Source organism: Pseudophryne corroboree, chromosome 2 (assembly GCF_028390025.1).
Source record: "Pseudophryne corroboree isolate aPseCor3 chromosome 2, aPseCor3.hap2, whole genome shotgun sequence".
Taxonomy (NCBI): Eukaryota; Metazoa; Chordata; class Amphibia; order Anura; family Myobatrachidae; genus Pseudophryne; species Pseudophryne corroboree.
Window position 1 is genome coordinate 110,761,342 of NC_086445.1, and position 14,522 is coordinate 110,775,863.

At 45.6% G+C, this 14,522-nt stretch overlaps 1 protein-coding gene across 3 annotated transcripts in view; it reads right to left on the minus strand.

Annotated features, from left to right (window-relative positions):
* Window positions 1–14,522, minus strand: part of ATM (ATM serine/threonine kinase) — a 434,777-nt gene that overhangs the window by 348,834 nt on the left and 71,421 nt on the right. For all 3 annotated transcript variants that reach the window (XM_063951603.1, XM_063951598.1, XM_063951604.1), the window contains exons 8-9: window positions 1,823–1,992; window positions 1,324–1,496 (exon numbers count right to left, since the gene is read on the minus strand). In XM_063951603.1, coding sequence (XP_063807673.1) covers window positions 1,324–1,496; window positions 1,823–1,992 — 343 coding nt within the window. The remainder of the gene's footprint in view (window positions 1–1,323; window positions 1,497–1,822; window positions 1,993–14,522) is intronic.

Consider the following 14,522-nt stretch of genomic DNA (forward strand, 5'->3'; position numbering starts at 1 on the left):
CTCCACACCAATATCGTCCTCATACATGTCGACACACACGTACCGACACACAGCAGACACACAGGGAATGCTCCTAACGAAGACAGGACCCACTAGCCCTTTGGGGAGACAGAGGGAGAGTTTGCCAGCACACACCAAAAGCGCTATATATATATATCAGGGATAGCCTTATAATAAGTGCTCCCTTATAGCTGCTTTGTTATATCAAAATATCGCCATAAATTTGCCCCCCCCCTCTCTGTTTTACCCTGTTTCTGTAGTGCAGTGCAGGGGAGAGACTTGGGAGCCGTCCTGACCAGCGGAGCTGTGAGAGGAAATGGCGCCGTGTGCTGAGGAGATAGGCCCCGCCCCTTTTCTGGCGGGCTCGTCTCCCGCTATTTAGAAAAATCAGGCAGGGGTTAAATATCTCCATATAGCCTCTAGGGGCTATATGTGAGGTATTTTTAGCCTTTATAGGTATTCATTTGCCTCCCAGGGCGCCCCCCTCCCAGCGCCCTGCACCCTCAGTGACTGCCGTGTGAAGTGTGCTGAGAGGAAAATGGCGCACAGCTGCAGTGCTGTGCGCTACCTTTAGAAGACTGCAGGAGTCTTCAGCCGCCGATTCTGGACCTCTTCTGACTTCAGCATCTGCAAGGGGGCCGGCGGCGCGGCTCCGGTGACCATCCAGGCTGTACCTGTGATCGTCGCTCTGGAGCTTGATGTCCAGTAGCCAAGAAGCCAATCCATCCTGCACGCAGGTGAGTTGACTCCTTCTCCCCTCAGTCCCTCGCTGCAGTGATCCTGTTGCCAGCAGGAATCACTGTAAAATAAAAAACCTAGCTAAACTTTTTCTAAGCAGCTCTTTAGGAGAGCCACCTAGATTGCACCCTTCTCGGCCGGGCACAAAAATCTAACTGGAGTCTGGAGGAGGGTCATAGGGGGAGGAGCCAGTGCACACCACCTGATCTGAAAAAGCTTTACTTTTTGTGCCCTGTCTCCTGCGGAGCCGCTATTCCCCATGGTCCTTTCAGGAACCCCAGCATCCACTAGGACGATAGAGAAAAGGAGATTGCAGTACACAATGGCACAATGAAAGTAGCCCTGTACTGACAGACACGGAGCACAGAGTATACTGACTGTTACTAACGCCTCTCTATCCTTCTGAAGGATTAGGTGCAGGCTATTTATTAAAGACAAAACTTAGTTGGAAATTATACCCAACACACCAGCTTTTGTCTTCAATAAAATTTGTTTTAAATTCTGCTGGAAAAACTACAGAAAATCATTGACCAAAAACCAAAGCTCAATAAAATAGGCCCTGTAGTGTTTGTCGATTAGACTTACCACGGGATTACATCAAAATCATTGTGTGACCTTTGAAGTTTGTCACGGACTACTTCCCAGCCCAGTTCTATCCTCCGGCGCTTGTTTGGGACCCCATTTCCTGATGGCTCTCTTTGGGTCACAGCAAAAGAAGCCTGAGTGATCTCCAACACACGTGTGTCTTCAGTGAACAGCTGAGTGAAGCAATGATGGACAATCAACAGATGGTGGTTTCAAGCTACAAACCACTAATACAACACAAAAGTATAAATTTTACTTTAAAATCAAGAAAAGTCCTACTCATATATGGTATAAATTTTTTACAATTACATGATTTAGATTTTTTTTTTTTTTTACTATTATGTGTATATGCTTTACTGTGTTTTTTTCTTTTCTTTTTTTTTTTTACATAAAGAACTTTCAATTATGTTGTGCTAATCTTTATTTTTGGAGAAGGTGGTACTTTTGCTTTTCATACCTAAGCAGTATAATTATATTAAGGCACTTATCACTGCAATACCTGATGGCATATATCAGCCATTAACTCCACCAAATTCTCCTTGACTGCAACATGTCGAGATCCTGATGAATACTTTCCTCTGCTGCCAATGTGGCTGATCTCAGACACCATGACATCATACAGGCTGTACAAATTCCTCTGCCACATATCACTGTCACAAGCAAAAGCCCCTAGAAAGCACAAAATGACCTCATCAACTACATTTTTTTAAACATTAATTTTCTCATCCTACAAGGGACACTGGAATCTTGGGGAAATAGAGCATCATATAAGACGTTGACAACTTGAAATAATTAAGATTTTTTTTGTAACTTACCGTTGAATCCTTTTCTCTTTAGCAGGCTTGGGAACAATGGACCACGGGATTGCAGGTTGGGACTTGAGCTGGCACTTAAAATTAAACTGCAAGTTTAAAAGTAAGCTACGCCTCCCTGCAACCCCAGAATTCCAGTACTTCTTTAAAAGAGTCCAGAAAGGAGTAGCAATAACCCCGTCAAATGGTCAGAACAATAAATAAAACCAGTAGGGAAAACACGGTTCCACACCCCGCTTAAGAAAAAAAGATTCAACGGTAAGTGAACAAAAATCCTATTTTCTCTTGCAGCAAGGCTGAGAAACAGTGGACCATGGGACATTCAACAAACACCCCCAGGGGAGGGAACCTCAGGCCGCCTGACAGGAGAACTATACGCCCATAGAGGTTGCCACTGGAGGCAAAAACCTGAAAACGTGTGGACAGAGGAACAGGTCACACTGCCTAGAAATTAGCCACCATTCTAACAGAATGTGCTGACCATTAGTGAGGTGTCAGTCGCCTAACACCAGAATAGGATCAAGTGATGACTGAGCGGAGTAACACCCAACGGCCTGCATAACAACCGTCCAATCTCGGTTATGTGCGTTATAAAGAAACAGCAGAGAATACAGTGCATCTGGAAAGTATTCACAGCGCTTCACTTTTTCCACATTTTGTTATGTTACAGCCTTATTCCAAAATGGAATAAATTTATTTTTCCCCTGAAAATTCTACACACTATACCCCATTATGACAACGTGAAAAGTTTTTGAGATTTTTGCAAATTTATTAAAAATAAAAAAAACTAAGAAAACACATGTACATAAGTATTCACAGCCTTTGCTCAATACTTTGTTCACACACCTTTGGCAGCAATTACAGCCACAAGTCTTTGAATATGTTGCCACAAGCTTGGCACACCTATCTTTGGGCAGTTTCGCCCATTCCTCTTTGTAGCACCTCTCAAGCTCCATCAGGTTGGATGGGAAGCGTCGGTGCACAGCCATTTTCAGATCTCTCCAGAGGTTTTCATTCGGATTCAAGTCTGGACTCTGGCTGAGCCATGCAAGGATATTCACAGAGTTGTCCTGAAGCCACTCCTTTGATATCTTGGCTGTGTGCTTAAGGTCGGTATTGTGTGTAGAATTTTCAGGGAAAAAATAAATTTATTCCATTTTGGAATAAGGCTGTAACATAAAATGTGGAAAAAGTGAAGGGCTGTGAATACTTTCCGGATGAACTGTATGTGCGGTGGACAGAAGCAGCCTCATCTAAGTAAATCCACAGAGCTCGACTATAAATAGCAGTGCCAGAAAATTTTGGCCTTGGGAAGTCGTCAAAAGAGGAAAACCTGGAAAGACAATTTCCTGGTTTACTTAGAAGACCGAAACAAGTTTCGGCTGGAACATAGGAACCATACGAAGAACAGCTTTGTCGTCCTGGAAGACGAGAAAAGGTGTTAAAAGGACAAACTTCCGACTTGGAAACACGCTGACTTGCGGCAACAATCATAAGGAAAACTGGTTTCCAAATAACGAATCGAAGATCCGCTGATTGCAAGAGCTGAAAAAGAGTCTGTGTGAGAGCCGAAAGGACTTGATTAAAATTTGACGGTTCCACCAGCAGACGAAATGAAGGTGCGGACTTTCGGAAGAAAAGCCAAACACAACTAAAAGTAAATTGACAGGGTCGATATCGTATCCTCACAAAATGAAGCAGTAAACAGGCCTTAAAATCCTCCAGAAAGGAGGCAAAACCGGGAGGTATGTACCTTTCCATTCACACCAACAGATTTTTTTCTCAGTAAGGAAACAGATATGCCCCCTATTGAAGAGCAAGTTGATAAAACCCCTTTTAGACCAAAATCAGTGTTTATCCAACACAGGCAAAAGGAAGTTTTATAGAAACTTTCTATACTCTAGTACATGATGACATAAAAAAAAAAAAATAAGAATTTACTTACCGATAATTCTATTTCTCGGAGTCCGTAGTGGATGCTGGGGTTCCTGAAAGGACCATGGGGAATAGCGGCTCCGCAGGAGACAGGGCACAAAAGTAAAGCTTTTACAGGTCAGGTGGTGTGTACTGGCTCCTCCCCCTATGACCCTCCTCCAGACTCCAGTTAGGTACTGTGCCCGGACGAGCGTACACAATAAGGAAGGATTTTGAATCCCGGGTAAGACTCATACCAGCCACACCAATCACACCGTACAACTTGTGATCTAAACCCAGTTAACAGTATGATAACAGAGGAGCCTCTGAAAGATGGCTTCCTAAACAATAACCCGAATTAGTTAACAATAACTATGTACAAGTATTGCAGATAATCCGCACTTGGGATGGGCGCCCAGCATCCACTACGGACTCCGAGAAATAGAATTATCGGTAAGTAAATTCTTATTTTCTCTATCGTCCTAAGTGGATGCTGGGGTTCCTGAAAGGACCATGGGGATTATACCAAAGCTCCCAAACGGGCGGGAGAGTGCGGATGACTCTGCAGCACCGAATGAGAGAACTCCAGGTCCTCCTTTGCCAGGGTATCAAATTTGTAAAAATTTACAAACGTGTTCTCCCCTGACCACGTAGCTGCTCGGCAGAGTTGTAATGCCGAGACCCCTCGGGCAGGCGCCCAAGATGAGCCCACCTTCCTTGCGGAATGGGCCTTAACAGATTTAGGCTGTGGCAGGCCTGCCACAGAATGTACAAGTTGAATTTTGTTACAAATCCAACGAGCAATCGACTGCTTAGAAGCAGGTGCACCCAACTTGTTGGGTGCATACAGTATAAACAGCGAGTCAGATTTTCTGACTCCAGCCGTCCTTTAAATGTATATTTTTAAGGCTCTGACAACGTCCAACAACTTGGAGTCCTTCAAGTCGTCTGTAGCCGCAGGCACTACAATAGGCTGGTTCAGGTGAAACGCTGATACCACCTTAGGGAGAAAATGCGGACGCGTCCGCCGCTCTGCCCTATGTCGAATGGAAAATTAAATAAGGGCTTTTATAAAACAAAGCCGCCAGTTCAGATACTCTCCCGGCCGAAGCCAGGGCCAGTAACATAGTCACTTTCCATGTGAGATATTTCAAATCCACATTCTTTAGTGGTTCAAACCAATTGGATTTGAGGAAATCTAAAACTACATTTAGATCCCACGGTGCCACCTTAGGCACCACAGGAGGCTGTATATGCAGTACTCCTTTGATAAAAATCTGGACCTCAGGGACTGAGGCCAATTCTTTTTGGAAGAATATTGATATGGCCGAAATTTGAACCTTAATAGATCCCAATTTGAGACCCATAGACAATCCTGATTGCAGGAAATGTAGGAAAACGACCCAGTTGAAATTCCTCCATCGGAGCACTCCGCTGCTCGCACCACGCAACATATTTTCGCCAAATACGGCGATAATGCTTCGCGGTGACTTCCTTCCTTGCCTTTATCAAGGTAGGAATGACTTCTTCCGGAATGCCTTTTCCTTTTAGGATCTGGCATTCAAACGCCATGCCGTCAAACGCAGCCGCGGTAAGTCTTGAAAAAGACAAGGACCCTGCTGAAGCAGGTCCCTTCTCAGAAGTAGAGGCCACGGATCGTCCGTGACCATCTCTTGAAGTTCCGGGTACCAAGTCCTTCTTGGCCAATCCGGAGCCACTAGTCTTACTCCTCTTTGCCGTATAATCCTCAATACCTTTGGTATGAGAGGCAGAGGAGGAAACACATATACCGACTGGTACACCCAAGGTGTTACCAGCGCGTCCACAGCTATTGCCTGCGGATCTCTTGACCTGGCGCAATATCTGTCCAGTGTTTTGTTGAGGCGAGACGCCATCATGTCCACCATTGGTTTTACCCAACGGTTTAATAGCATGTGGAAAACTTCTGGATGAAGTCCCCACTCTCCCGGGTGAAGGTCGTGTCTGCTGAGGAAGTCTGCTTCCCAGTTGTCCACGCCCGGGATGAATACTGCTGACAGTGCTATCACGTGATTCTCCGCCCAGCGAAGGATCCTGGCAGCTTCTGCCATTGCCCTCCTGCTTCTTGTGCCGCCCTGTCTGTTTACATGGGCGACTGCCGTGATGTTGTCCGACTGGATCAACACCGGTCTTCCTTGAAGCAGAGGTTCCGCCTGGCTTAGAGCATTGTAGATTGCTCTTAGCTCCAGAATGCTTATGTGAAGAGACTTTTTCAGACTCGACCACACTCCCTGGAAATTTCTTCCCTGTGTGACTGCTCCCCAGCCTCTCAGGCTGGCATCCGTGGTCACCAGGATCCAATCCTGCATGCCGAATCTGCGGCCCTCCAATAGATGAGCCTCCTGCAACCACCACAGAAGGGATACCCTTGTCCTCGGCGACAGGGTTATCCGCAGGTGCATCTGAAGATGCGACCCTGACCATTTGTCCAACAGATCCCTTTGCATGGAATCTGCCGAAAGGGATTGCTTCGTAAGAAGCTACCATTTTTTCCCAGGACTCTTGTGCATTGATGTACAGACACCTTTCCTGGTTTTAGGAGGTTCCTGACCAGGTCAGATAACTCCTTGGCTTTTTCTTCGGGAAGAAAAACCTTTTTCTGAACTGTGTCCAGAATCATCCCCAGGAACAGCAGACGAGTTGTCGGCATTAATTGGGATTTTGGAATATTCAGAATCCATCCGTGCTGCTTTAGCACCTCTTGAGATAGTGCTAAACCCATCTCTAGCTGTTCTCTGGACCTTGCCCTTATTAGGAGATCGTCCAAGTATGGGATAATTAATACGCCTTTTCTTCGAAGAAGAAATATTATCTCGGCCATTACCTTTGTAAAGACCCGAGGTGCCGTGGACAAACCAAACGGCAGCGTCTGAAACTGATAGTGACAGTTTTGTACAACGAACCTGAGGTACCCCTGGTGTGAGGGGTAATTGGAACGTGGAGATACGCATCCTTGATGTCCAAGGATACCATAAAGTCCCCTTCTTCCAGGTTCGCTATCACTGCTCTGAGTGACTCCATCTTGAACTTGAACTTCTTTATGTACAGGTTCAAGGACTTCAGATTTAGAATAGGCCTTACCGAGCCATCCGGCTTCGGTACCACAAAAAGAGTGGAATAATACCCCTTCCCTTGTTGTAGAAGAGGTACCTTGACTATCACCTGCTGAGAATACAGCTTGTGAATGGCTTCCAAAACCGTCTCCCTTTCTGAGGGGGACGTTGGTAAAGCAGACTTCAGGAAACGGCGAGGTGGCTCTGTCTCTAATTTCAACCTGTACCCCTGAGATATTATCTGCAGGATCCAGGGATTTACCTGCGAGTGAGCCCACTGCGCGCTGTAATTCTTGAGACGACCGCCTACCGCCCCAGAGTCCGCTTGCGAAGCCCCAGCGACATGCTGAGGCTTTTGTAGAAGCCGGGGAGGGCTTCTGTTCCTGGGAAGGAGCTGCCTGTTGCTGTCTCTTCCCTCGTCCTCTGCCTCGTGGCAGATATGAATAGCCCTTTGCTCTCTTATTTTTAAAGGAACGAAAGGGCTGCGGTTGAAAGGTCGGTGCCTTTTTCTGTTGGGGAGTGACTTGAGGTAGAAAGGTGGATTTCCCGGCCGTAGCCGTGGCCACCAAATCCGATAGACCGACCCCAAATAACTCCTCTACGCATCGCCTGTCCACTGTCGTGTCCATAAAGCTCTTCTGGCCGAAATGGACATAGCACTTACCCGTGATGCCAGTGTGCAGATATCTCCCTGTGCATCACGCATATAAAGAAATGCATCCTTTATTTGTTCTAACGACAGTAAAATATTGTCCCTGTCCAGGGTATCAATATTTTCGATCAGGGACTCTGACCAAACTACCCCAGCACTGCACATCCAGGCAGTCGCAATAGCTGGTCGTAGTATAACACCTGCATGTGTGTATATACCTTTTTGGATATTTTCCATCCTCCTATCTGATGGATCTTTAAGTGCGGCCGTCTCAGGAGAGGGTAACGCCACTTGTTTTGATAAGCGTGTTAGCGCTTTGTCCACCCTAGGAGGTGTTTCCCAGCGCTCCCTAACCTCTGGCGGGAAAGGGTATAAAGCCAATAACTTCTTTGAAATTAGCAGTTTTTTATCGGGGCACCCCACGCTTCATCACACACGTCATTTAATTCTTCTGATTCGGTAAAAACTACTGGTAGTTTTTTCACACCCCACATAATACCCTGTTTAGTGGTACCTGTAGTATCAGCTAAATGTAACATCTCCTTTATTGCCAAAATCATATAACGTGTGGCCCTACTGGAAAATACGGTTGATTCGTCACCTTCACCACCGGAATCAGTGCCTGTGTCTGGGTCTGTGTCGACCGACTGAGGCAAGGGGCGTTTTACAGCCCCTGACGGTGTTTGAGGCGCCTGGACAGGCACTAATTGAGTGTCCGGCCGCCTCATGTCGGCAAACGACTGCTTAAGCGAGTTGACGCTATCCCGTAATTCCACAAATAAAGGCATCCGTTCTGGTGTCGACCCCCTAGGAGGTGACATCCTCATATTTGGCAATTGCTCCGCCTCCACACCAATAACGTCCTCATACATGTCGACACACACGTACCGACACACAGCAGACACACAGGGAATGCTCTATACGAAGACAGGACCCACTAGCCCTTTGGGGAGACAGAGGGAGAGTCTGCCAGCACACACCAAAAAGCGCTATATATGACAGGGATAGCCTTATGATTAAGTGCTCCCTTATAGCTGCTTTTATATTAATATATATTGCCATTTATTTTGCCCCCCCTCTCTGTTATACCCTGTTTCTGTAGTGCAGTGCAGGGGAGAGACCTGGGAGCCTTCCTGACCAGCGGAGCTGTGACAGAAAATGGCGCCGTGTGCTGAGGAGATAGGCCCCGCCCCTTTTTCGGCGGGCTCGTCTCCCGCTATTTAGTACATTTAGGCAGGGGTAAATATCTCCATATAGCCTCTGGGGCTATATGTGAGGTATTTTTAGCCTTTTTAAAGGTTTTCATTTGCCTCCCAGGGCGCCCCCCTCCCAGCGCCCTGCACCCTCAGTGACTGCCGTGTGAAGTGTGCTGAGAGGAAAATGGCGCACAGCTGCAGTGCTGTGCGCTACCTTAAGAAGACTGCAGGAGTCTTCAGCCGCCGATTCTGGACCTCTTCTTGCTTCAGCATCTGTGAGGGGGCCGGCGGCGTGGCTCCGGTGACCATCCAGGCTGTACCTGTGATCGTCCCTCTGGAGCTTCATGTCCAGTAGCCAAGAAGCCAATCCATCCTGCACGCAGGTGAGTTCACTTCTTCTCCCCTCTGTCCCTCGTTGCAGTGATCCTGTTGCCAGCAGGAATCACTGTAAAATAAAAAACCTAAGCTAAACTCTCTAAGCAGCTCTTTATGAGAGCCACCTAGAATTGCACCCTTCTCGGCCGGGCACAAAAATCTAACTGGAGTCTGGAGGAGGGTCATAGGGGGAGGAGCCAGTACACACCACCTGACCTGTAAAAGCTTTACTTTTGTGCCCTGTCTCCTGCGGAGCCGCTATTCCCCATGGTCCTTTCAGGAACCCCAGCATCCACTTAGGACGATAGAGAAATGGAGATTAAGAAGGACAAATCCAACTTATCATTTAAAGAAAGAGAGGCCCTTAAACGTCTAAAAAGAATGTAGGAAATAATAGTAAAGCCTGCTGCTAAGGGGGGGAGGAGTGGTTGTTCTAGACAGAAGTAAATATGAATTGGAAGTACTATGACAACTGGAAGATAGAACAACTTACCATAAACTACGTTTTGACACAACAGGTGCGATTTTAGAGAAATTAAAGGGCCTGATAGAAAAATACCCTTCTCTAGGGAAGTTGGACGATAAAGAACAAAAATTTTTGATAAATGAGGAACCGGTCTTACTGGTGCTATACTTGCTCCCCAAGATTCACAAAGATCCTGTGAAACCACTGGGGATGCCGATAGTATCCGGAATAGATTCGGTAACAGGCAACCTTTCAGAATTTGTGGATTTCCATCGACAGCCCCTCGTTCTTACCCACAAATCACACTTAAAAGATACAGCAGATGTTTTAAGACTCTTAGGGGGGAATGAAATGGCAGGATGACTTGATAATGTCGACAGTGGACGTCCGGTCAATATATACAATTATAGATCAACGGGAAGGTTTAAAAGCAGTTGGTAAGTTTTTCCAACGAAGCAGCATGGAAAAATAATCTACAGGACTTTATTTTGGAGGCTGTCCTATTTATCCTGCAAAACAACTACTTCTCCTTTAAGGGAGACTTCTATTTGCAAAAACTGGGGACAGCGATGGGCACCAGGTTCGCCCCGAGTTATGTTCATGGGGAGTTGGGAGGAAGAACATATTTGGAATGAACATCAATTCGGGGCAAACCTGGTGTCCTGGTCCCACTACATAGATGATGTGCTGTTTTTTTGGCAAGGTGGGAAGCCTCTCTAGAAGAGTCCTGTAAATATTTGAATAATAACTCCCTAGATATAGAATTCTCTTTTACTAACAGTAGGAGTAGTCTGAATTTTCTCGATATTACGTTATACGTTGAAGATGGTAGCATTCACAGGAGAAATTTTACAAAGCCTACTGACACTGCAAGTTATATCAATGCAAATAGTTGCCATCACCCAACTTGGTTGCAGTCTATTCCTGCTAAGCAATTAAAACGTGTAAAAAGAAATTGCACTAAAACTGATATTTATCAACACCAAGCAAAAGAAATGCAACAAAAATTCCTATGTTGTAGGTATAAGAGAAATGTGATAGAGAAGGCAGCCAAAGATGTGGAAATGGTGGATAGGAAACAGTTGTTATAAATAAAGGAAAAGGGACCAGTAGACAAAAATAAGGATAAAAGCACTTTTGATTGGGTATTCATTACTATATTCAATAATCAATACAAATATATAGAAAAATATATTGCCAAACACTGGGGTATCCTACAAAAGGACCTAGTGTTGAGTGGAAAATTACCAGAAAAATCCGAAATGCATCTACAGAAGAGCTCCGAACTTGAGTAATAGTTTGGTAAGGCGTGCTCACCAACCTATAGAAAAATGTGGGGGCATAAAATCAAAGGGTTTCTATAGATGCATGTCGTGTCTGGCTTGCAAAGAATTAAAAATGAAAAACCAGAGTAAAACCAGTGAGGTACCCATCAATAACAATGTGATTATAATTAGGGATTTTATAACATGTGCCACCAAAAATGTTATATAAGCGATAGAATCTGAATGTAACCTTTTTTTATATAGGGAGAACATCAAGGCCACTTAAAGTGCGCCTTGGTGAACATTTAGGAACATCAAGAAAGGCCTTGAGATGCATGCCCTTTCTGATCATTTTCGAAAAAACATAATTGTTCGACAACCGCTATTTTAGTGTTCATAGGTATCCAATGGGTCAAAGGACATTGGCGGCAGGGCTGTAACTACGTGTGTGCCAAGTGGGCCTGGCACACAGCGCAGTTGCCCTGAGGGCGCACGGCCAGCGGCATGTAATGAGTCAAATTGACTCATTACATGCCGCCTCTGCTGTGTGCGCCGTCGCCGCGCTGTGGAGGAGAGAGCAGCTCTCTCCTCCACAGCGGTTCCTCCATCCCAGCATCCACAGCAGCACCGGGCAGCCAATACGGAAGGAGAGGGGACAGCTGCAGCGGCGCTTACTACCAATGAAATAGCGCTGCTGCGGCTCCAGTCCCCCTCCCTCCTCCTCCTTGTCCGATGCCTGCACCGAGGGAGCTGCCAGCACAAGGAGCCTGTCAGCGAGGAGATGGTAAGTATCTCTCTCTGTCTTTCTCTCTCTGTCTCTCTCTCTCTCTCTCTCTCTCAGGGGGACACCGTCTGCCATAATGTGTAAAAAGGGGTAAACTGTCTGCCGTAATATGTAAAAAGGGCCATGGGGCCTGGCTGCCGCAATGTGTAAAAAGGGGGACTGGCTGCCGCAATGTGTAAAAAGGGGGACACCGTCTGCCGTAATATGTAAAAAGGGGGCCTGGCTGCCGCAATGTGTAAAAATGGGGACTGGCTGCCGTAATGTGTAAAAAGGGGGACGCTGGCTGCTGCAATATGTATAAAGGGGGACACAGTCTGCCGTAATGTGTAAAAACGGGGACGCTGCCTGCCGTAATGTGTAAAAACGGGGACGCTGCCTGCCGTAATGTGTAAAAACGGGGACGCTGTCTGCCGTAATGTGTAAAAAGGGGACGCTGTCTGCCGTAATGTGTAAAAAGGGGACGCTGTCTGCCGTAATGTGTAAAAAGGGGACGCTGTCTGCCGTAATGTGTAAAAAGGGGACGCTGTCTGCCGTAATGTGTAAAAAAGGGGGACGCTGCCTGCCGTAATGTGTAAAAAAGGGGGACGCTGTCTGCCGTAATGTGTAAAAAAGGGGGACGCTGTCTGCCGTAATGTCTAAAAATGGGGACGCTGTCTGCCATAATGTCTAAAAATGGGGACGCTGTCTGCCGTAATGTCTAAAAAAAGGGGACGCTGTCTGCCGTAATGTGTAAAAAGGGGACGCTGTCTGCCGTAATGTGTAAAAAGGGGGACTGTCTGCTGTAATGTGTAAAAAGGGGACGCTGTCTGCTGTAATGTATAAAAGGGGCTCTACCTGGTGTAGTGGCGCTACTGTGCAGCGTAATTTGAATAATGGAGACTACTGTGCACCGTAGTATGAATTGCTATTATTTTGTGGCCACGCCCCTATTTATTTTTCGTGCGTTGCAGGCGCGCACTGCCCCTATCTTACATTGGGGGGGGGGGGGGGGGCGCCAATGTCGTTTCTTGCACACAGCACTAAAATGCCTAGTTACGGCACTGATTGGCGGCATCGAGATCAAGCCAGCCAATTGCCAAAAACTGAAATGAGGACAATCTATGAATTGGTAACATCGCAGTCAGGAGGTTAGAATATAGATTTTGAAGTGAAGTGGTTTCTGTGACACATTGGTGGAGGGGCCCTTTGTCTATTTCAAATTATTTAAAAATATTTTAAAATGTATATTTGTAATTATTAATATATGCTTTTTAATCTGTAGTGAGATGATGTTATGATATAAAATCCATTATCCCAGCATGGAAACGCGATTTAAACGCAATTTAATAACGGCATCGAGATACACAAGTATTTGAGAAATACAAACAACTTAGATCCAAAAGTATGTTACAAGTGCGCTGTGTGTGATATGAGAACGCTTCCGATCACTATGGCAATGACTTACGCCGACCGCCGGGATGAATAAATACAGCTGACCAGAAGTATCCGGGTTTCTATGCCAATGGAGGTTAGATCACTATGGCAACGACTATGCCAACCGCCAGAAAGATCAAAAACAGCTGACCGGAAGTATCCAGGTTGCCATGCCAACGGAGGTTAGGGAACGGAAGCCCGGCACACAGGATTACGGACATTTAGAATTACTGTGTATAGGGTTCAGATGTGCCAGGTCCAATTGGGTGGGACTAGGGGGGTTAAATACTCTTACTTTGTGGACTTTGACATGCATGCTGAGCTAGCCTTGAGAAAGACCCGAGGAGGGTCAGAAAGCGTGGGTGCTCACGAGATCGATATTCTGTATACGGCGATTGATGTGCACTTGCTTGGCAGTGGAGGAGACGGGCTGGAATATAGGAGTGACCCGCAGCTGCAGCCGGGAGGACTCTTTATTCATATGCCTCTAAGAACTGGTTGCATATCAGTTCTCACCTCCAGCCGGTAATTGTTCATTCACACTGCTAATTACTGGATATCATCTCATCGTGGATGTCTTTTTTTGTGTGACTTTTTATGCGTTTTATTAAATGTGTAACTTTTAAAGCAGTACAGGTTGAGTCTCCCTTATCCAAAATGCTTGGGACCAGAGGTATTTTGGATATCGGATTTTTCCGTATTTTGGAATAATTGCATACCATAATGAGATATCATGGTGATGGGACCTAAATCTAAGCACAGAATGCATTTATGTTACATATACACCTTATACACACAGCCTGAAGGTAATTTTAGCCAATATTTTTTATAACTGTGTGCATTAAACAATGTGTGTGTACATTCACACAATTAATTTATGTTTCATATACACCTTATACACACAGCCTGAAGGTCATTTACTACAATATTTTAATAACTTTGTGTATTAAACAAAGTTTCTGTACATTGAGCCATCAAAAAACAAAGATTTCTCTATCTCACTCTCACTCAAAAAAGTCCGTATTTCGGAATATTCCGTATTTCGGAATATTTGGATATGGGATACTCAACCTGTATTACACTATTTTGTATTTCTCTTACCTTCCGGTTTCTAATCTACGTGATATTGGTGTGCAAAACACCTGAGTCAATACAACTGAGAAAGGGGTGGACAGTCTATGAAAAGTGGAGCCACCATACCAATAAGCAATCGTCAAAGCGCTGGTGGAG